Here is a 23603-nt window from a genome sequence, read left to right on the forward strand (position 1 = left end):
ATGCTTTCAGGTTTATTTCCTCAGTCAGGAAGGATAGAAACATATTTTTATATAAAATCAAAATGGAAATAACCTGTCTCTAGGAGCTGGGGCTTCTAGAAGGATGTGAGGCAGGGATGATACTTGCACAAAATCTTTCTGGACTTTGGGCCCTGCTTGCAGCAGTCCTGAATGCTGGAAGAAAGGTAATTCCTTTGTGTTTCCAGGCGCAGATGGGGAAGGTTTGCATTGTGTTAAATAATGCAAAGTACCTTTGCCAGCATGGACCAGGGTTTTGGCACAGTCTCTTGTCATTGCTGCTTTACTGACTGTTTGATAATGCCTCAGAGGCTGAATATGCTGTTTTCTCCTGTCATTCTGCCCTTTCACATGCAGCCCCACGGAGGTGGGTTTATGTGCAGCTCAGTGATCAGCTCTGGTCTGATTTTCAAGGAAGTTCTGGCCCTTCTGCATGTCCCAGAAGAAGTTGAGGCTAGAACATTCACAGGGGCAAGAAGACCTCTCTCACAGTTTAGAATCATCTCTGCACATCTTGGGCTGTGCTGGCAGTGCTGTCCCAGATGGGGAGTGCACCTGATGGATTTGCACCACTGCATCATCTTCTCCAGACACCCTCTTTAGGCAGAAACTACCATTTCAGCTAAGACAAATGTCTTGGGGTGACTTTATGGTCTGGTATCCCCTATTTTTCTCAAATTTGTTTCCTCCCAAATTTGTTTCCAGCCAGGACACCCAGAAATCCAGCCAGTCCAGCAGCCTGTCTCCAAAAGTGGTCAATAGCAGAAGTGCAGGAGAAAGTAGGAAGGTGAAGTAAGGAAACTGTGACGCTTCCCCAGAATGTTTACACCCCTCCACTGGACAGTATTTTACTCAGAGGGAAATCTTTTGTGTTTAGTAGCCACAGATGGATTTTATTCCATGAATATATTGCATCATTTTGTAAAGCTGTGCTACCAGTCCCAGTGTGCCATGGTGAGGAGATGCAGAACTGCTCACTGACCCATCTCAGAGCTGCTCTGGGTGACAGGAGCTGATTCACTCCCTGCTCATTGAGTTTCTACATCAGTTTGGGACATGTCTGTCCTGCAGCAGAAGGTTTGACTGCAGATACACAGAAATATGAATTTGTATGAATATTGACACCAATATATGTAATTATGACCTCCACTTGTGTGCATGCTGCCATCACTTCATGGTATTTGGCACTTGAGCTGATTGGATGAACATTTTCTCTCTGAGGTACAGTTTTCCTGATCTTCAAACAACATCAGGCTTTGCTTTTCATGAGCAGTGTAAGATTTGAGTGCATCCTGATGGAAAGCCAACATCATTCATCATGTCTGGCTCGTGCTAGTATGACTGATGAGGCTTTGGAGATATTTTCAAATGGTTAAAGGGTAACTGGTTTATTAGCTAAGACTGCACAAAAAAAACCACCTCCTTAAGAAGACTTGGTCCCCTTTATGTGTTTTTACCCAGTGCTATTTCCCACCAAGAATTTATTCTTTAACTACCTGCCTAAACTTTCTTCCAAAGAATCCATCAAGCTCTTATTTCTGCTAGGATATTTATTAGCTCAGTTTCTGTCCCCATCTGAAGGAGGATAAATTTTGTCTCTGCATAAATACACATGTGGATTCTGAGATGTTGTTTAAACAGAGTGTTTCTGAGTGTTTCATTCCATCTGCAAGCTCTGGGGGGGTTCCATAAAGCCTTTAAGAATGTTTCTACCTGAAAGGTCCAGGCATGAACTCCTGTCTGGCAAATTGGCAGGTCAGTCCATGGTGTAAGGCTGCAGAGAACATCTGTCCCCACAAATCTGTTTGGCAAGGTCATCAGAATATAGAAGATAGAACAGTGCATAGAAATATCCTGACAGCTGCATACCATCTGATTGTCCCTGAATATATTTATGTGAATATGCATGAATATATACGTATATTTTATGTACAGGCACAAATACATAGTATTTAGAATGATAGAAATGTTGGTATTTCAGCAAAAATTATCCTGCCACCCACACCCTTCACATGTCCTGTTTTTGCAAAAATCTGAATTTTTATGATCTTAGTGGTCTTTTCCAACCCAATGATTCCATAATTCTGTAGATGTGGCATTTAGAGGCATGTTTTAGTGTGGATTTGGCATTGCTGAGTTAAGGGTTGGACTTGATAATCTTAGAGGTCTTTTCCAACCCAAAGCATTTTATGATTCTATGGTGTGTAAAATGTATGCAAGTAGTTCCCTTGCAGTCTAATTTATAGCAATCCTTCTTCCAGTGATGCTTTGGGCACTGGGAGCAGGGGCAGGAGGGTTTTCCAGAGCTTTGCCTCCATTCAGGAGGTCCTCAGGACTCAGGGCAGGGCACATTTGGGAGGGAATGTACTAAGGTCTCAATAAATCTGCAGAGAATCTTTGGATATTATGCAGGCTGCATCAGCACCTCTGCATTCCCAGCTCAGCCCCAGCAGCACTTCCCCTGGAGCTCTGAACGTCTCTGCAAGTGAAAAATTCCTGTCTGTGTCTCTGGGTGGCTGTGTCAGACCTAGCCAGTTAAATTTTCTGGGTTGCAACCGTGAAAATTTTGTTTCTATTTAGTTGCAATGTGTAAACTTACCCTCAGAATCATGGAATGGTCTCAACGACACCTTCCACTAGACCAAGTTGCTCAAAGCCTCTTCCAGCCAGGCCCTGAGCATTTCAGGGATGGGGCACCCACAGCTTCTCTGAGCATCCTGTTCAATGCCTCACCACCCACTGAGCAGAGAATCCTTTCCTAACTTCTGATCTTGTCCTGAGTGAGAAATTACCTCTTTGCACAGTGAACTGCAGTTAATAGGGATAAAGTACAGTGCATTAATCTCTGTATTTATGAGAAAAGAGGTGTTGTTTTGGAGAATCTGGTAGGTTTTGTTTTCATTCTGTACATTCCTTAGCACATTTATAACCAGCAGACAAGCTCAGAAGTGTGTGTGGGAAATGTCAAATTCGAGATCCCTTAAAGGCTTCCACGATTTTGTACTTTCTGAAGAGTATAAACCACAATGTAAGAGGAGTTTAGAGTTTCACCCTTCAAATCCAGTGAGTGATGGCTCATGGAAGAGTGAATAAATTCAGTTCATTGTGTCCCAACCTTTCAGTCCCAACCAGTGCAGTCCCACATTCCTGCCACACTGAAGGGCTCAAGATCTTCTCAAGCTTATGAATATTATTTAATTTTTCTATGGTACATATACAGATTCTGTAACACACTGTTGTCCTGAGTTTTGGGGTGCGCATCCACTGCTTTCAACCTCTTCGTTAAATTAACTACATTTTAGCCTGAATTTGAAAAGAGAACAAGTGGTTTGCTCGCATTTCAGTGGTAAAACCACTGTCTTTTAACTGCACTCTGCACTGAAAGTAGGACTCAGCTCTGTCCCGTGTCCACCTCAGAGAGCAAATCCATTAAGCAATTTTCTGCATTTCAGAGATGGACTGTTTTCTATAAATTATGTAACTCTGTTGAGCATGTCTGCAAACTGGGTTTTGAACTCTAAGTAGAGACAAGGACAATTAACTGCAAAAGGTAATTTCAAAGCAGTACATTGGATAAATTATAATGTTACTATAAAATGCTCTGTATTAAGGAAAACATTTTAAAGCACCTTGTTTTATAAATTATACCAGCTGTGTTATGTATTGTAGTTAAATTTAATTACATAAAAATATGTAGAATCAAAAGCAGCTCAATGAGATGCAGTTATAACCTTTCTAAGGGATGATTCTGTTATAGAGACATTTTTTGGAAAATAAAAACAGAGAAGGGAAGATAAAGACTTGCACATTTTATTTCACTCTGCCTGAGAGATGTTAGATATGTTTTACTGGATACAATACCAAAAGCAGAAATGGAAATAGAGAAATAGAGCCTCTGACCTCTAAAAGTAATAATGTTGGATAGATTACCCCTCTGGTCTGTGTTTCCACAATAGAGTGGAGCAAAATGTTAAAAGCTCTTAAAAGAGGAAATACTAAAATCCATTACCTTTTTTATGCCAAAACTGTAACATCCCTAACCTTCACCAAGGGGCTGCTTGAGGTGCCTGAAATCAATAGCCACTGGCTGACTGATCTGAGTTCCCTTTAAATAACTGCTAAAATACAGAGCTGGGATAACTCTGGGGATCTGAAACAAAAAATACCCTTTGTACCACGGTTTCTGCTTCAGGATTTGAGGTGTCAGCCACAAACCACACACCATGGTCCTGGCCAAACCCAGGCAGCAAGAGGCAGCTTTGGAATGTTTCAGTGTGTTTTCTGTTACTCTTCTCAGAACAACCAGAAGGTCCAAACCTGAAAGGTTATCTCCAACCTACACCCATGCTGGGCTTCTTGTTGGGTCAGAAATGTGATTTTGAATCTGGTGTCCTCATCCTCTTCTCCTGCTTGGGTGTCTAGCACAGGTGTGGGGGTGTGGATTCCTTGCAGAGGAAAGAAAACTGGGCTGTCAGAGAACTCCCTCCCAGTCCCTGGAGCTCTTCTGTCCATGGCACTGGACTAGTCCCAGGTCCTCAGTCAGCTGTTCTGCTACACTGCAGAAGTAGCCTTAGATGTAATTTTCCCCTCTGGTTGAGGTATTTATACATGTAGGTGTCTCAGGTGTCAAACCCTCTCTTACTCAGCAAACACTGAAATAAGAGACTTAAGCCTAAGCTTCTACTTAAATGGATGAATTTTGGTTTAGAACTATACTTTTGGAGGTGTTTTAAGATTTAGAAGTGGTTATTTTAAAGTTAAAAGTCTCAGTGAGGCTTTTGGTGGGTTTTCCAGGAGTGTTACCACTGACACTGAATTAAGAATGTAAAACGTCCTTTAAAATGTGGTCCTTGGGCCCTGGAAGCTGGCTCGCACCTCTCACTGTAGAGCCATGAGGATGAAAGAACCTAGATGTCAGAAGGTTTTTGTAAGACCAGGACTCCTAAATCACTTGGGAACAGACACCTGAAATATTCAATCACCTGAACATTAGTTAAGTGCTCATTATATTTGGTAGCCTTTGAAAAATCCATTACTTGAATCCTCAGCTACAATGAGACCTTTACAATCTGCTCTTATGCTTTGTGACACTTCACAGAGCAATCTATAAATACCTTAAAAACCTGGGGCTACTGCTAAGGATGCTCAAGTACCTCAGCTAATTTTAAAACTCGTACCCTTGTTAGTTTTCATGGCTGGGAGCTTGCGTTGGGATAATTGGGAGCATAAGACAGGTTGTGAAAAAATAATCTGTGTGCTGAGAAACTCTGCCTAAGCATTACCTTTTAACAAATCTGCCCTGCTGTTTTTCAGGTAAAGGTGATGTGTTTGGTGATATCTTCTGGAAGGAAACCAGCCTGGCCCATGCCTGTGCCAACGTTCGGGCTCTGACCTACTGCGATTTGCACATAATTAAGCGAGAAGCCTTGCTGAAAGTGCTGGACTTTTACACTGCTTTTGCCAACTCCTTCTCGAGGAACCTCACGCTCACCTGCAATCTGAGGAAGAGGGTAAGCTCCTTATTTTCCCTTTCCTCTCACCAGGTGTTTGCAGTGTTCAACAACCCCCCCATTTCCTCCTGATGTTTTCAGGTCATGGCAGATTGAGTGGCCTTTCGATAAATGCTCTTGTCACTGTTGGTAATGATGGCTCAGTAAAAGTTACCTGTAGATTTGCAGCTCTGGAGAGCAGTCCTAGCAGGATGACATATGGATTGCATTTCTTTTTGTTTTCTTCATAGTTGCTGGTTTTCATTTTGTTGGGTTTTTTTCCACCCCGTCGCATAAATGTATAAAGTTATATTTTATAGAATCCAGATTCTGGATTTCTCAAAGTTGAAGTCTCTAAGATACAGTTCAGAGGACAGTCTGATAGATCCCCATGTTATAAACCAACTAAGAGAAATCTGTTGATGTTAAATAAATAAAATACACTCATCAAAGGTACTCTATTAATACCTGCTTCTCGCAGTTCCATAGTCTAGAATTTTAATATGGCAAAGTTAATAAAGCTGGGTAGTGATTTTACATTCACAGCTCACTTCTTAAACCCTCCTGCTCATTTTATAATCAATCAGCAATGCTCACTATCCATTAGTCCTTTCAAAGAACACTCCATCTGAAAATTAATTAGCTATAAAGACGTATCTTGAAAACAGGTTAAGGGATCCTTTAATTCACATTGCGGCTGCAAAATTTCATCTTTATGATTTTTTTTTATGATTGATGAGGGTTATATAAATTTCATTTGCATAGAGAAATCTCATAACAATGATTTATAGATTGCTGAGCATTAGCTGTGATCCTCTAGCTGCTGAAACACGTTTTTCTGCAGCTGTACCTTGGGCATCTCACCTGATAATGTACCAAGGCTACCTCAGTATTTCACAAGACCATTTCAGCCTCTGCAGTAAGACGACTTCAACACAACTACAATTTTACTTTCTTAAGTCTAGTTTCTCTCTAGCCACTGGAGCTGCTTTCAGAGGAGGTTTCAATTTCTGTGCATCACTTGTGCTCATTAATACCCCAAGTGTGGCACAAAATACCCAAGGCAAGAAGCAGATGCAATGGGATTACAGTGCCCCTCTGTCCGTGCTGGAGCCTGAAGGAGCTGAGTTATAGTCAGGTTTGGTTCCAGCTTGTCAGCTTACTTCTGACTCGAGGTTGTTAGCTCCACTTCAGACCTGAAGGAGTGCTTTGGGGCTTGGAAGCTGGTTCATGAATTCTAGCTTATCACTTCTCTGTTGATAAGAAATGCTCCAAGATTTGACTTCAGCATTCCCTCCCTTGCCATCTCACCAGCTACAGCCCTGCAATGACAACTCTGCTCAGGCATTGCTGATGGTGATTTCATGGGACAAGATAATGCCACTATATTGTACCAAAATGTATTCTTTCCTTCTTAGAACTGTGAACCTGTCACTCCAGCTGGCTTCCTGAGAAAAACATGGACATGTCTATTCCTGACAGGGCATTGTGCTGGAGTTCAGCTCTGCAGTCCAGGGCTGTGTATGGGGAGTAGCCTCCTGGCTGAGTTGTCACAGAATTTATTCTCATTTTCTCTCTTTCTTCTCAGAATTTGTTCCTCATTTTTTTAAGGAAAGTTGGTTTCCCTGCAGGGCCCTGGCATGGGGAATCACCCAGGAGAAACTCCTGGAATTCCAGTTGCCAGTATAGCTACTGTTTAGCTCAGTGTCAGGTACATGGACTTTGACATGGAGGCAGTGACTCCCAGTGAGAAGGAACAGCATTCCTAAAGAAATGTTGGATTTTGCAGAAGGAGAGGAAATGCTGTTTGGGGGAATGTGTGGGCAGTATGTGAGAGTGGATGGAGAGTCAAAGAAGGGTCATGTCAATGTGGAACTTGGAGATTAGAGTTCATTTCATTAAAAATTGGGTGATGGTGTCCAGGGTAGTCACCAATCACCTCCATAGTCCATGAAGGATGGTTCCTCTGGGAGGAACCAGTTTGGGTTCCCAGTTTGGGATTGGAAAACCATCCCCTTTTGATTTCACAGAGTCTAACTAACTAAATACCTCACGTCCATCAGCTGAACTCCACCCCTCTCCTGCAGTTGCAGTCAGTAACTTTGAGAAGCAGCCTGGCATTGCAGTCAGATGCGCTCAGCCAGAGCCTGCTTTGCAGAAATTCTGTGTTTTGTTCCTGGGCACAAAATAGATCATGCTACATTCAACACCAGGGACACAACCCAAGTCCTGTTACATAAATATATTCAGGGGATTGTTTCAAACCTCCTATCTGCTGGAAGGATATGTGATTCCCTGTTGGGAATCACAGAAGCGTTTGGCGGTGAATTCACCCCAGAGGAAAATCGGTGCCATTCAGGACAGGTCCATCAGGTGAACAGAAAGCAATTGTTCAGGCACTGAGGCAGGGCTGACAGCTGCACTGTGCTGCAGCAGCTTGTGCTGGAGTCATGGAGCCTAAATGGAAAGAAAATCATTGTCTCCTTTAATTGATTTCTATAGAAATATATACTTAGCACTTTTTCTACATAGTCATCACTCACAACATTTGACATTTAATTATAACTTAAATAAACTCCTTGGGGGTATGTGCCTGAGAAAATGGCTGTTCTCACTGTCAAAAATACATAGGCAGAAGTGTTCTTGCACCAGGTCTGCTCTTTGAAACACATATCCATGGCTTTGGATGCACACACCATGTGTTTGTGCTGTCCCTCAGCCAGCACTTTGATGCAGTCCACAGACTGCAAAACATTTAGACGTTCAAAAGGCTAATAAATTAATAATAGCACTGAGCACAAAAGGTTATTTCCACATGACAGAGAAGCTAAAGTCTTGTTGAAGTGGGAAAATAATGTTTTCTCACTCCCAAATAGCATTTAGAGCCTGGCATGTTGAATGACCTCCTTAAGGCATCTGCTCAGCAAAAGTATTGCAGCATATCATGTTGAGTGCTCTGATATCTTTACAGCATGTCTGACATCACTAATGCACACTCCAAGGCAGTACCAGGACTTTGAACTTTTTTTTTCTTTTTTCAATCAAGGAAAATAATTATTCTGAAAAGATATTCTTTAAAATCACAATGAGATTACATAGCTGCCTCTGAGGATTGAGTAATAAAGCAGGGTTTGGGATGAGTCTTCAAAGAGTTAATTACTGCCTTCTGATGCTGGAAGGGAATATTAATAATATCTAATTCATTAAGTGCCTCTCAAGATTTCACACAGCTGGAGGGAGCCCTCTCTGTAAGCTTGAGCCATGGAGCTTGGTCTGAGGAGGGGAGTCATGACTGATTTTTAGGAGGCTCTGTGGCATACAAACATCAAAGGGAAGTGAGCAACCGGGGTGGAAATCTTGGGTTGAAAGGAACAACAGAAGTCAGGGGGTCTGCAGATGTTTGCAAAGTTTCATTAGTAAATTACACACTTGGCATGGGAATTTTTATGAGTTACTCCCTGCTGTCCTTGTGTAAGCACACAGCAGTGGATTTTGGATAAAGGAGTGGGGTGAAAGGGAGCAGAGAAGGAGAGAGATGAAAGAAGGCAAACAAACAAGCAAAAGAAGGGTGAGGAAGAGGGATCACCAGTCCTGGCTCCAGTTGTTCCAACTGGGGGGTCCTGGGTTGTGGGGTGCACACATGCCCAGGTTTTGTGGGGGTACCTGTTTGTAAATAGGTTTTCCCATCCTGGAGATAAGTTTCTTATTTTCTAACTAATTTTCTAAATTTGTAATCATGCACAGTCAATTCTTCCAGACCTTCCTGGCATTAGAGTGGAAGGCTTTGAGGGTCTTGGGTAGTCTTGATCCCCTGCTACTGTCCATGCCCACATCTCAACCTCATTCCTGCACTTGTGCTGTGCTGTGTTTATTTCCAGGAGCCAGAACAAGAATGTTTGTCCTGGAAAAGTGCTGCCCTACCTACCTCCACACAGCCCCTGCTCCAGCCACATTCTGAGTTTTCTTTTTCCTTTTCTCATCATTGCTTCCATTTGCTAATGTACCACCTCTGCTGAGCTGCTAGCCCAGCACAGCCTGTGCAAGTGCGGGGGAAAATCCAGACAAAACCATCACAGCTAAAATTCTCCTGTGCTTCCATACAGCAAAGATTTCAGCCACAGCTTTTAAGGCACACAGTCACATCCTGCTGCTTTCTGCTGAGGCCAGAATGAGCTGTGTTAAAGGAATGAGTCAGGGGAAGAGGACAATTGTTCCTGTCTGACCCCTGGTGCGTTTGCTCCTGGAAGGTGTGCTGAGAGCGAGCCAGGAGATGTGAGGAGAGATGAGTGCCTTTAAGGCAGTGAAATCCCATTTGGGGAGCTCAGGTTTTTTTCCCTGTGATGCTCTTAAAGCCAGGGACAACACTGTGAGCAGCTGATGTTATCTAATACCTCCAGCACACGGAATCTCTGGGGCTTTTTAGTGGGTGAGCCATCAGACTGTGTTAACACACACGTCCTATTTTCCTTTTTTCCTTCAGATTAGAATAATTTCTTTTTAAATTGCCTTCCTCTTCTTGCTTGAGGTTTTAATGCATCACATATGGTTTCTTGACTGAATCACTCATCAGTTCTGTGTCATGTGGTTTTTAGAAAAGCGTTATTTTAAGTTGAATTCTGCATTCACGTGTCCTAAAAGTGAAGGTTGTCCCAAGGTTCATTCACCATCCCTATTTTCATTTTCCAGACCCTCCCAATGGTTTGCTGCATTAGTGACAGTCCTGATGCAGAATGGCAGAGAGCATTGTTCAGGTATCAGCCCTTGCCCCTGAAGGTCACTTGTGTTCTGGTGACCCTGAGGGCTCCCACACGTTTTGAGCTCTGAATTGAGCTACTCACAATTGCAGGAGCTGAGTTCAGACTGTTAGCACTTCACCAGCTGGTGCTTACACACAGTCCCCACCAGTCCTGGGGAGTGACTTGCTTACATGGAAAGGGGTCAGAGCATTGTCCTTGTCCCAGGCCTTTTCTCTCCCTCTCTGGTTTTAAGTTGTCTGGGTTGTTTTTCTTTTCGATGAACATGTTATCCCAAAAATGAAGTCCTACAGGGATAGTTTATCTTTAGTGACTGTTTAGTGTGATTACCAAGCAAGTAAGTTGCACCCTCAAAAGTCAATTTGGTTTTGTTTTGTTCACATCTTAGGTGACTTTGCAGCTGCCATTATGCTTGGAAAGACTTTCACTTTGGAAAATTTTTGAAATATTTTTATTTCAAAATTTTTATTGTTTGAAGATTTTTATTGTTTAGCTTTATTACATTCACCGCTCTCTCCAGATATGTTACTACTCAATTGCAATATTTCCTAAAGGACTGTTGCACTGATTTATATCTAACACCACCTCTGATGGTGTCTACAGTTGTATGTCAATTGGGCTTGGGTGGGAAGAGCCCACTCCAAGCCTTCAAATAAACTGACCTTGTCCAAATTGCTGATTGGTGCTCTTGGGCTAGTAATTTCTCGAGAAACTGCTCAGGAATCTGAGTAATCTGAGCAATCCAAACTCATGTGAGGAATTTATCAGTACAGGTAGTGCAGCAATTCCTTGTGTATTTGTAGCTGTGTGGTTGCAGACAGCCCAGCAAAGGCCATTCTCCTCCTTCTGCCACTGAGAGCCCCAAGGATCCTTCCAAGTGAGAATTACAGGTCTGAGGCCAGAGTTTTTTCTGCAGCTCTTCCTTCCCATCTCCTGCTCCCCTGAGCAATTCCTTGTGTCTTTGCCCCTCTTCAGGGACATGGGGATTTGAATTTAAGGCATTCAAAGCAAGGCAGTGAGTCCTTGGAGGACTGTGTGTGACTTTGCTAGGTAGAAGAGCAGCATAAAAATTGAAAGGGAGAACTGCAGCAGCTTCAAGTTCAGCCCCTAGCAGATGGGGTGGGACAGCTGGAGCAGAGTGAGTGCTGCAGGAGCTGCTGTGGGTTTGCTGTCTCACTTCTGTAGCTGTGACAGAGCTGGACTCATTTCCCTGAGCCTCACTCCTTTCCCTCTCCTTTCTGCCACTGCTTCATCTCCTTTACACTCATCTCTTCTTCAGGTCATCTCCTCTGGGTGCTCTTCAGGTCATTCTGACCGTGGGAAATGAGGTGCAGAGAATCCCCTCTGAATCCCCACCCTGGAGGAGCAGAGGGAGCACAGGGGTTTTCTCTTGCTTGGCTGTGCAGAACTTGGTGCTAAGTGTGAAACTCCTGAATGCACCAGGGCAGCAAAGCTGGTGAAAGGGCTGGAAGGAGTGTGGGGAGCAGCTGAACACTTTGGGCTTGTCTGGTGTGGAGAAAAGGAGGTTGAGGGTGGCCTCATTTCCCCCTGCAGCTGCCTGAGGAGGGGAAGGGCAGAGAGAGAACTGCTGATCTCTTCTCCCTGGGGTCCAGTGGCAGGATGTGTGGGGATGGTTCAGAGCTACTGCAGGAAAGGTTTACTGGAAATTAGGAAGCATTTGTTTACTGAGAGGGTGGTCAAACACTGGAATGGGCTTCCTAGAGAGAGGGTCGATACCCTCAGCCTGTCAGTGTTTAAAAGGCATTTGGACATTGCCCTTAAGATCATGCTGTAAGTGTTGATCAGCCCTGAAATGGTCAGGCAGCTGAATTACATGATGGTTGTAGACTCTCCTCTCCTCTCCTCTCCTCTCCTCTCCTCTCCTCTCCTCTCCTCTCCTCTCCTCTCCTCTCCTCTCCTCTCCTCTCCTCTCCTCTCCTCTCCTCTCCTCTCCTCTCCTCTCCTCTCCTCTCCTCTCCTCTCCTCTCCTCTCCTCTCCTCTCCTCTCCTCTCCTCTCCTCTCCTCTCCTCTCCTCTCCTCTCCTCTCCTCTCCTCTCCTCTCCTCTCCTCTCCTCTCCTCTCCTCTCCTCTCCTCTCCTCTCCTCTCCTCTCCTCTCCTCTCCTCTCCTCTCCTCTCCTCTCCTCTCCTCTCCTCTCCTCTCCTCTCCTCTCCTCTCCTCTCCTCTCCTCTCCTCTCCTCTCCTCTCCTCTCCTCTCCTCTCCTCTCCTCTCCTCTCCCTCTCCTCTCCTCTCCTCTCCTCTCCTCTCCTCTCCTCTCCTCTCCTCTCCTCTCCTCTCCTCTCCTCTCAATACTCACCTCAAACCCAGGGCCCTGAATATCCTGTGGGATCTTTGGCAGGTTTGGGGTGCTATGGATTCACAGCACAGTCTGGATTAGCACATTTTGCCTTCAGACTGCAGGCAGATGCAGAGAGCAGCCAGTGCACTATCATCTCTAGTAGTGTTTCAGAGCCACATAAATCCCCCAGGGTACCAGCAGGCCAATATTCTATTCTGGATATAATCTCTGAGTTAAATACCTTCCTCACACATCCTGACCATGCTGCTGTAGGAGCAGGAGACAAATCACCAGCTCTGTTAAAAGCAGGACTGAACCCAATTCTGATAATCCTTTGGCATTACAGAGGTAGAGTTATTATTTTTCCTGTATGTGGAACTTCCCTGTCTAAATCTAAATCAAAAGGTCGTTTTATGTTGTTTTTCTGCTGGTCTTTATTGAGAAATGCAAGGCAATTTAGCATGCTTCTCATTCAAGGATCTTGGAACAGCATTGTCTGGCTGCAGAAAAAAGAATCCTGTGTGCTGGTGTGATGCTTTCTGCACTCAGAGACTCTGCAGCTGATGCTGAAGGCACTCGGCTGATGGACCCCAGTGAAAGGTGTGAGCATCCCCTCCTCAGGCAGGCAGTGCAGTCTGGGTGATTTGTTTGTGTGTGGGAAGATCATTAAACAGGAATGTCAGGGATGGGCAGGTCCATAGGGAGACAAAAATGTGACTGGCTGTGTTAGAGTGAAGATCCAGATTGATGATTATTTGCTATTGTGCTTTCTGTGAATTAATACTATTTTCTTGTTTAGAAAGCTCTCTTAATTAAGATATTCTCCTTGGTTGACACAGAAAGCATTCTGCAGGCTGTCTGCTGATACCAGTTCAAGGCAGCATTGCTTGCACAGGACATGACTGCTAATAAAAAAATAAATCAAAGGTTTGCTATTTTTAATCTTCTAAATATTAAAAAATAAACATTTTGTGTTTACCTCCCCTCATCACTTAAAATTGATGCTTTTAATCTCTTCCCACTGCAAAGGAAGGGGAGGGAATGTGTATGGTGCAATGGGAAGGAACATTGCCATTTCATTTTTGATTTCCAGTTAAGGAAGTTTTTACCAGCAGGCAGGATTCACACAGAAAGTGAGGACAGAGGTGTGTTGTGTTACCTCACACCCCTCCAAACAATTTTTCCAGAGCAATGGATTTCTTCTTACAGGTGCTGCTCAGTCTAATTCCTGTGTAGATCTATGATTTTTTTTCAACCTGATAATTTCAAGAAAACAGGGAGATGTTAAAAAACTGAGATTATTAATTCTGTCATTGCTTCCTGGAGCTGAACACCACACATTTTAGCAACAGCAAAACATGACTTGAAGGTATAAAATGAGCTTCTACTCAGACTTCTCATTCCCTAAACCTTATTTCTGCCAGACTGGGAATGCAGGTAGAAATGCACCCAAAGCCATGGCTGGGGAAAGAGAACCTCTGCCTGTTCATGGGGATCATATCAGTGGATCCTCATGGGTTCACAAGGCACAGGCAGAGCTTGAGCATTCATCCAAGTGGGAATTGTCTGGCTCTGCCCAAAATGGGATCCATTTGGACCCATCTAGAAATGATCAATAATAATTTCACAGCAGTTTTGCAATGGAGACAGCTCTGATTTTATTTATTAGGTTTTTGCCTTGGCTTGAACAAAAAGGCCCCTCAGATAAATAAAGAAATAAATAAATAGCTTCTCAAATGCTAAATAAAACTCCCTGTGTAAGACCTTTCTTTTCAATGCAAGTTTAAATCCATTAATCTATTATTTTTCAGCTCACACTACACAGATGCAATAATACCCAAATGTGCTGGTTCAGCACACAAAAATCATTGCAGTCCTGCAAATCCCAGATTTACCTTGCTGTCAGTGCTTCCTACAGTGCATGTAGGAAAGTATTAAATTGTAAACAAAGTGCAAGAAGAACTTTGTGGGAGTTTGCATAAATCCCACTAGTTTTAGTTAAAAATAAAACCCAGCCTGTCACTTCCAACTTGATGATGGCTGATTGACTGTGCCTTTTTTAATTGTCTGCCAGTGGCTGTGATTAGCAAGCTGGCTCAGTTTAGGTCACATGAAAAGAAGCTCTGGAAGAACAAATTCAGGAGATGCTTAAATGTATTCCAGAGGTGGGCATAGCTGTCAGGAGGGATAGGGACATTCTGGGAAGCACCTGAAATAATCTGAGTCCCCTATTATTGCACTTCTGAGCAACTTACTGAAAGCAAAAAATATTCTGTGCTTTTAGGAAGGAATATATATTATTCATTTGTTTTTTTCCCCCAATATTTTTATTTCTCAGAGCTTACAGCCCTGGCTCTTAATTTGTTTCCCTTCCTGAAGATAGCAAAACCATAATATAGGTTTTAGTTGTAGGTTACTGTTAAAAAAAGGAGCACAGTGTGAGCAGTTATAAAAGACTCTGATTCTCTCAACTCCTTAATTAAACTGTCAGTGATCTTTTGATATTTTGAACTTTGGGACCTCCCCTCTGACTTCTGGGTGAATATCAGATTTTTATTAGTACTCCACAAAGCTGTCTCAGCTGCCAAAAAGGTTCTATAACTGTTTCCTGTATTAAATTTCCATCAGTCATGTACCTGCAGAGCAGGGGGGCTTTACCTCTCCGTGCTCTCTGAGTACATATCCCTTTGGAAGCAGTTCATTGTCCTCTTTTTATTATGAGCAGCACTCCAGTTACCTCAGGAACAGGCTCTGGCTTCTTCTGAGAGCCTAAAACACTTCACACTCCCTTTAAAATGTGAAAATGGAGACCTAAGCAACCAGTCCATGACAGCAGCAAAGAACAGCCATTTCTAATCAGGATATTTCTAACTGATCAGATGAAATGAAGCCTTTTTATTATGATTAAATTTGCTTTTCCATTCATGCTCACTGCTTCCTTCAGTGCACAGACATCCACTTTTCCTTGTCCATATCCCTGACCTTAACAGAGCATCCTGTCATCTCCATAATTAATTTCTTGTCTAACCTCACTATTTTCACCAATTCTGCCTTCCTTGACTCCATGCCACTGTAGAGAATTTCCATCTCCATCGTTTGTCTGAGGTAAATCCATTTTAAAAGGGGCAGTTTTTGGTCAGAGCAGCTCAGCTATGAATGACCATCCTTCTCCCAGGCTGTACTGGCCATCCTGCCAAGCAAGGCCACACTAGAAATGTAAATGGATGAACTGAATCATGCATGTTTTTCATGTGTGGATAATTGTCCCTGGTCCCATTTCGTGAAGGACTCAGCCAACAACCTCAAGATGTTCTACAAAAGTACATGAATAATAATTTACAGGCTCAGTGCAGCCATGTCCCAAACAGATGCCTGGCTGAGCCTGATGAACCATCAGCTGTAACTTTAAGCATTTGTTAGAAATTCTGTAGTATGTGTCCCATGAAGAGCTTCCTGCCAGACCAGTTGGGCTCAAATTCAGTCCAACATGTCAGGCAGCTGCTAATGGGGATGGTCAGGAATCTGCCAGGACAGAGACTGGGCTTGCAAAACCCCAACAGCCTTCTTTGGCCTTGCTGGCCTTCTTGAGGGCAAGATGCTCTGGCCTCATGGATCAGCCCTGCCCCATGTGGAACACAGAGTTACAGGATCACTGAATAGTTTGGGTCAGTTTGGCTTTAAAGATCATTTCCACAGCCCCTGCCGTGGGCAGGGAGACCTTCCACTATAGCAGGTTGTTCTGAGTCCCATCCAGTGAGGCCTTGAACACTTCCAGGGATGGAACATCCACAGCTTCTCTGGGCAACCATGTGCAAATCCTCCTCACAGGGAAGATTTCTTCCTTAAATTGAATCTAAACCTGCCCTCTGGCAGTATAAAGCAATTTCCCCTTGTCCTATTACTGCATGCCCTCATCAATATTCCTTCTCCAGCTCACTTTTAGCCCCTCTGGATGCTGGAAGGGGCTCTCAGGTCTGTCTGCCTGGAGCCTTACCCAGGCTGAACAAGCCCAGCTCTCTCTGCCTGCCATCACAGGTGAGGTGCTCCAGCCCTCTGAGCACCTTCATGGTCCAAACATCCAACAGAGTTGCACATTTGTCCCCCAGTGTAAGAGCCTGAATGAGAAATGTGGGACCCCAGGCGGCTCTTCAAAATGCAGTTTATTCCATCCAAGAGTTACAGCAGTCCAGGGTGGTGGGTGACAGAACTGTGCCTACAGCTGTCAGCTCCAGCTGCAGGCCTGGAGACCCTGAGTTTAGGTTACAAATGCATTATATACTTTTCTTTGCTGAGCATCTTAATACAGTAGAACCAATCTACACCTTAACTTTTACCTATAGCCTATCATAACTACTATAATTACCATATTCATGTTACTGTTCTCCAATCACTAAGTTAGTACATTACAGTTTAAGCTAGAAGTTGGTTTTCAGTTTTCTTGCAGTGGAAAATTCTGAGACCTTTTTTCTACTTGCAACATTTGCTGACTTGTTTGCCTGTGCTACCTTTCTGCTTGGCAAAAACATCTTCTTGTTTGAGGTGGGTTTATCCTTTGCTCTAAGTCATAAAATCCCATCTAACTAACATAGCCTTTGCCTTGGTTATCCAGTAAGACTGGCTCAGCAATTCTTTCCTTCTATATCAAAACTTGCTTCCATCTCTATTCCTTCATCAGACTCCACATTTAAAAATCTTTCTGCTAAACACACATATCTGTGAGACTTTCTTATCAAACTTTCATCCTTCCCAACACCCCAGCATCTAAGGTGAGTGACAAACCCCACTGAGAAGAGTCAGCCTCCTGGACAAGACATTCCTGGGAGAAGGTGACTGAAGAACTTGTGTGAGAGGCTTGGGGTTAGCTGGATTTTTTGGACCTCAGGAGAAAAAACAAAAAACAAAAATTCAAAGAGAAAACCAGGGAGATGCTTTAGACAAAGTTTCTGAGCTCAGAAGGAGCTCTGGGAGGCAAACACAGCATCTGAGATGGAAAATAACAGAGGTAGAGATCTGTACTTTTGTGTAGTGTCTTCTTACATCCCTGCAGCAGTGTTTATCTTGCACCAGCTGGTGTTTCATTAATTGTGTGTGCACAGGGAGTGGTAGAAAGCAATACAAACTGTGTGTAAACAGGGTGAAGCATGGCCAAAAATAGGGAAATACAGACTAGTCAATATTATTGATTGCAAAGACCTGTTATTTGTGCAGGTACAGGGTTTTTTTCTAGCCCCAATCAGGAAGAGGAGATTGACTGCAGTTATACATGAAGTAATTTCTGATCAGTTTTAAAGCCAGGTTTTCCAGAGCATACAATACTGAGGATTACAAACTAATTTGTTTAGGTCTGGAGCAGTGAGATAAGTGAAGGCTGCAGAACCAGCAGGCTCAGCCCCTATGGAGCATCCTGTGTCAGTGCCTGAGTGCATGGATGGGAACAAAAACACTGCTGGTGAGCTTTGCAGAGATCCACAGCTGGCAAAGAGGCAATGGCTGCCATACAGATAGCAGGGAAGATCACCAAGAAGCACATGAGAAAAATGGCAGGAGCTTCCCTGAGAGTAAATAAAGTGTGGAGACCCAATAGAATGATCCCACAAGCAGGATATGGTCAGATTGTTAAAATCCTTCACAGCACAGCCTCAGCTCATTGCCATGAAAGCCCAGGGATTGATTTAATGCAGTCAGTGTGCAAGTGGGAAGGAAATGGCTCTTCACCACACCATCTGCTCATGCCATCCCCATAACCCCACCAGCTAACTCTCCTGTGCTGCCTCTTCCTCCTGTGGGTGCCCTTCAGAAATAAATGCAAGGCTCTGCAGAGTTACCACTTGCCAAGTGCCTCAAGTGACATCTCCTGAGCTGGGAAAACAGGCAGTGCTCCCTTTGGGGACAGGGAGAGCATTCATCCTGGGGTGTGTGTCACAGAGGCAGCCCCGTGGTGCTGTCCAGGAGTGCTCTGCCATGACTGTCATCAGCAGCTCCATCTCTGCACAGGTGGCTTTAGGGAGCAGCATTCTGAATTTTCACATGGCTGGTGCTGTGCTTCTGTGCTGTGGTAGAGAGCTCTCTAGCTGGTGGGTAGCTCTCCTCCTGGCTTTCCCAGCTGTGGGTGATTTCCCTTGACTCTGCACCAGAAAGGAAGAGCTCTTCTTTGGTGCACATTCAAGTATGAGGAAACATTAGCAAAATCTTTGAAATGGGGTCTTTGCTCTCTAAAAATTAGTTTAATTTCATCCTGCCTTAAATAGAAAGCCCCTGCTCTGCTGACAATTACAGATGTCTCTAAAAAGCTGTAATTCCTTCAGTCTCCTGAGCTAAAGCACCCTCAGTGGCAGAGCTATGCCAGACACTTAAGGCTAAAGGGAAAAGTTTTAGGTGAAAGTAGCACATCCTCTTCATGGTATATTTCTTCTTGACTGCATACTCCTTAATGTTTGCATGCTTGTGTCTTGGGCCTTTTTTTTTTCTCCCCAAGTGGTTCCTCCCCACTGAAGCAGTGACTGTCATCATATTAAAGGCAATTTCAGCATGTTCCAACAGCCAGCACTCCTTAATCACACAGTGCCAACTGAGAGCTCCCAACTGGGAAAAGCTTTGCTCTTGCTGGGTGAGATGTTTCACTTGAAGAATCCCTGGGATACTTTTTAAAGTTATTTCACCAAGCTTTCTGTAGTTAAATGAAGTAGATATTAAAAGTTTAAATAACCTTTTGGTCTTCTTTTCCTATCAAATTTGGATTTCCCAATGGTTCAACTGAGTTATTTCAGATCTATTGCGCAGTGGGCTGACCCTGTCTTTCAGAGGTGTTAATCCTTTCCAAGTCTTGATTTCAAATTAAAAGAATTGTCAGGTCACCCTGCCAGTGGATTTTGTGCTGGGTCTCTGAGTTGAGAAGCAGAGATGTTGCTGAATTGCCCCAGCTCATTCTCCCTGGCAGCATCCCTGTGGCTTCCTTGCAGGGCATCCCATGGGTAAGGTGGGCACTGGGATATGATCAGTGGTCATTTGAACTTAGGTTTCACCCAAAAGATCTGTTGAAAGGGAGTGAGCACTGGCAGAAATGTCCTGAGTTTGGTTTAGACAGCTTCAGTCCTCTCTGATTTGGCAATAGGCTGTAAAGAAATAACTGAGGTAATTTTGGCATGATTGGCTGGCTGAGAGCAAAACCATGGTGCAGTGTGAGCTTCAGGCTTGAAAACAGAGAGAGATGAGAGCAGATCTGAGTGCAGCCTGATCAGAGAGTCACAGAATCCCTGGATGGGTCAGGTTGGAAGGGACCTCTGTGGATCATGTGGTCCCACCTCCCTGCTCCAGCAGGGCCATCCCAGAGCACAGGGCACAGGATTGTGTCCAGATGGTTCTGGAATATTTCCAGTGAGGGAGACCCCACATCCTCTCTGGGCAACCTGTTCCAGTGCTCAGTCACTGCATAGGAAAGTTTTCCCTCATGTTCAGGTGGAACTCCTGTGCATCAGTTTCTGCTCATTTTCTCCTGCTTGGCCCCACTGAGAAGAGCCTGGCTTCATCCTCCTGGGTCCTGCCTTTCTGCAGGGGGACACTGCTGTGGGACAAAAGGGGTCCTGGTGCCCTTCCTTGTGGTGTGACAAAGGCAGGCCTTCACTTTTAGCCCCAAAAGGTCAGGTCCTTGACTGGAATCTAGAAGCAAATGGGAAAGAAGCCAATGACTGCCCATCCAGCAGTGTAAATCTGCTCTGGTCAGGAATGCTGGAATGTTTTTCAGTTAGCTTGGGTCTGGAGTCAGTGACTCTCTCCCCTAAACTGGTCTCTGTTAGTAGCCCTGGTTGAGGTCAGGGATATCTGACAGTGACTGAGCAGCATTTTTTACCTCCCTGTTTTGTAATACAAGCTGGAGTCTTGGCTCTTCTAGGTAGAGGCTGCCCCTTGTCCCTTGCATTTGGGTTTTTTAAATTATTTCTTCATTTCTGACTTAGCACTTACAAACAAAACTGATGGTGGGTGTTCTACCTTGCATGGCAATGGAAGTGCATTGTTCTAATTGAAGCTCCTGCTGTAAAAGCTTTTCAATAAATTAACAAAACCTTGAAAGTGATGAAGTCAACACAGTAGCTGGTGGCACATTCCATATAAAACCAAGGTTTCTGAAAGCCAGGTGGAATGTTCTCAATGTCAGAAGCAAGGCTGATAGCAACGGGTGTTATTTTTTATTGGGCTAGTGGATATAGCTGGAAAAAAATGAAAAATCTTTCAGTTGCAAAATGATTTTTCAGGTCTGAAGACTTCAGATGAAATTTCAGGCACTTTATAGTCTGGTACAGTAATATTTAAGTTAAAAAAGAAAGCCATAATGATTCCAATTAATTTAAATTTCCACTTAAAGCAGACAACAGAGAGTAGTATATTTGGGGAACAATTTGCAATTCTTTTGCTGATGTATTACTTTGTAAATGGAGAGACTCTCTTAGGCATTTAGTGAGACCATTTAGTCTTCAGGCAAAAAGCAATAAGAGGCAAAAATGCAGAGAAGAAAACACAAATTCTGCAAATCCTCTGTGCCCATGTTCTGAGTGGCTTTGTGCTGGGGATGTGCAGGAACACTGCACAAACAGGGCTGGCCAGATGCCAAACATGAGGATTTTGATATTTTTCATTGGAATAAAAGCACAACCTTTGTTACTAAATAAACAGAAATAGTTCTGCCTCCCTCCTCACCCCTCTTCCAACAAAAACCTAAGAAGCAGTAAATTGTCCTGGTCTGGATTTAATTTCAGCAATTAACTGCAATTAAAGGTGAGCCCTTTCAATTATTTCAAATCCAGAACTTTACATACCAGACAGGACAGTGGTGAAAAGAAAGATTCTTATTATACTAATACATTTTGGGTTTTTTTATTTCTAAAAATATATGTTTGTATGTTTAATCTTTTTGCAGTATGGATTTCCCTACTTTAGAGGCTTTAGGTTGGAAACCTTGCCTCCATCCCCCCAGCTTATCCACGGAGCAGCTCAGTGACCCTGGGCCAGCGATGCACGACCTCTCTGTGCCCTGGTGCTGGCCTCTGGCACCAATGGCAGCTACGTAAATCCAACTTCCTCCAGTGCAGGGAGAGGGGAGGGCTGGATTAGTGCTGCACATTATTATTGGTGATTGATTTTCTGCTCCAAGTTAAATCAGGCTGAAGAGCAACTTGCAAAGTCTTTTGGCACTTTTCCCCTGTTTCTGCAGTGTGCCCCAAGCTCAAACCACCCTGCTGTCATCTGCAGGCTTTGAACTGTGTTTCCCTCTCCCTGCCCAGGAGCGTGGCGCCCTTAGGAGATCCTGGGAGGACTGAAGGCTGTTTTCTTCTTTTAATCATCTCTGGTACAATGCAGAGACAGCGACTAATCTGCAGCACAGATGAGTGTGGATCAATTGGCAGTGCTGCTGACTGACATTTCATTAGGCCAGTGCCAATAGCAGATATTGATCCAGCAGCCAGTCAATATAAGTTTGCAAGGACCCAGCCTGCCTGATGGAGTTGGGAGCTGTCCTGTGGAAGAGGAAACTGTCTGGCAGTGAGCACAGCACCCCTCAGCTGGGCTGGGAGGCAGTGGGAAGCTCCCTCTGGCTCCTAAACCCTGGAGTACCTGATGGTGATGTGCTGGCAGGGTTGGTGGTGACAACGTGGTTGTGGCGCGCCACGTGGTGCCACATGTCACCATCTCCTTACATCTGTGTGGTTCTCTGAAAGCCATGAGATGGTCTGGTTGGGGTGGGTGGAGGCTGTCTTTGCTGGGATTCACTTCCACATGCAGTGAAAAATCTTGGGTCTAATAGGCTTGGGTTTTTAGCCATCTGCAGGGCTCCTCTTTCCCCCTCTGTAAGTACCTCAGCTTCCCTTCTTGCAGGAGAAAGAAACATCTGCAAAATGGAAAAAAACCCAAGAAATCCTGTCAAGAGAAATCTGCTTTTCCCTCTGTTTTAATGCCAGACAAAGAAATAGGAGAAATATCTCCCTTGCCCTTTGCTCTCTAATAATTGCATCCACAAGGAAGAACAGAGAAAGGGGAAGGAGAGATGAATATGGGATACTCTGCATCAAGAGCACATCTGCAAGTAGTTTACTCACCCACAAAAGGACCAGTCCAGATTAGACTTGTTTACATGGGAGGGTTGTTAGGGAGTGAAGGAAGGTGTGAATTTAAATCCCAAAGTGGATAAACCTAACCAGTGAGAGGGAACAGGGGTGCCCATAAGACACTGCTCAGTAATAGTTACACTGCAGCAGTCATACTCAAATTGTCCTCTGCTCAATTTCCCCATGTTTAACCAACTCGGTGTGATATACAAAAAACAGAATAGACTCTGATTCAATGCATTATTTCAGCTCTCTAATCCAGTTTTGTCTTTTTATTGAGTTCAGTGTAGGATTTAGGGTCCTGAAAAGGAGTTAGGAGGCTGAAGCTGGGCTTCTTTGCTCCCAGTTGTGACAGGAGCCCAAGAGGAGCTGTGACCATGGTCACAATCCTTCTGAGGCCACACAGATCAATACTTCACTCTGCAACAGACTGATCTTACAAGGCCAAGCAGCAGCAGACCCTGGTTGAAAGCCACCATAAACTCATAAACAAAGTAGCCTTTCTGGTTTATTGATTGAAATGATTTTGTATGTGGAAGGAGCATTTTGCTCACTTGGATAGTATTGCAGAAATCATTCTGAATCTGTCTGCTCTGCAACATGCTAAAGCATCTGCTGTTTGGTTACAGCAAAGAAAACAGAAAATAGTGAGTGAGAAAGCAGCAAAGATAAGCAATCAATTCTAATTCCAGAGTCTCATTTAAAATCAGTGGCAAAGCTCCCCACTTCCAAAGGAGCACAGTGCCCTTCTTCAGCATCCCTTTCCAAGCAGACAGAGCCCAGCAGACATCAGAGACGACAGCTGAACCTGCAGCCACAAGAAATCCATGAGTTGTTTTCTGCTGGGATATGAAAAGGTGGAGGCATCTCTGGGCAGGAGGTGCTCAGGCCTGAGTGACTGAAAGAACAGAAGAGGAAACTGAGCTGCTCTCAGATAATGCTCTT

At 44.0% G+C, this 23603-nt stretch overlaps 1 protein-coding gene across 1 annotated transcript in view; it reads left to right on the top strand.

Moving 5' to 3' along the window:
* The window catches only part of KCNH5 (potassium voltage-gated channel subfamily H member 5), a 153211-nt gene that overhangs the window by 119070 nt on the left and 10538 nt on the right, over positions 1-23603 (top strand). Inside the window, exon 10 of the mRNA XM_030949319.1 lies at positions 5332-5528. Within this exon, the coding sequence (XP_030805179.1) occupies positions 5332-5528 (197 nt within the window). The remainder of the gene's footprint in view (positions 1-5331; positions 5529-23603) is intronic.

Source organism: Camarhynchus parvulus, chromosome 5 (assembly GCF_901933205.1).
Source record: "Camarhynchus parvulus chromosome 5, STF_HiC, whole genome shotgun sequence".
NCBI classification, from domain to species: Eukaryota; Metazoa; Chordata; class Aves; order Passeriformes; family Thraupidae; genus Camarhynchus; species Camarhynchus parvulus.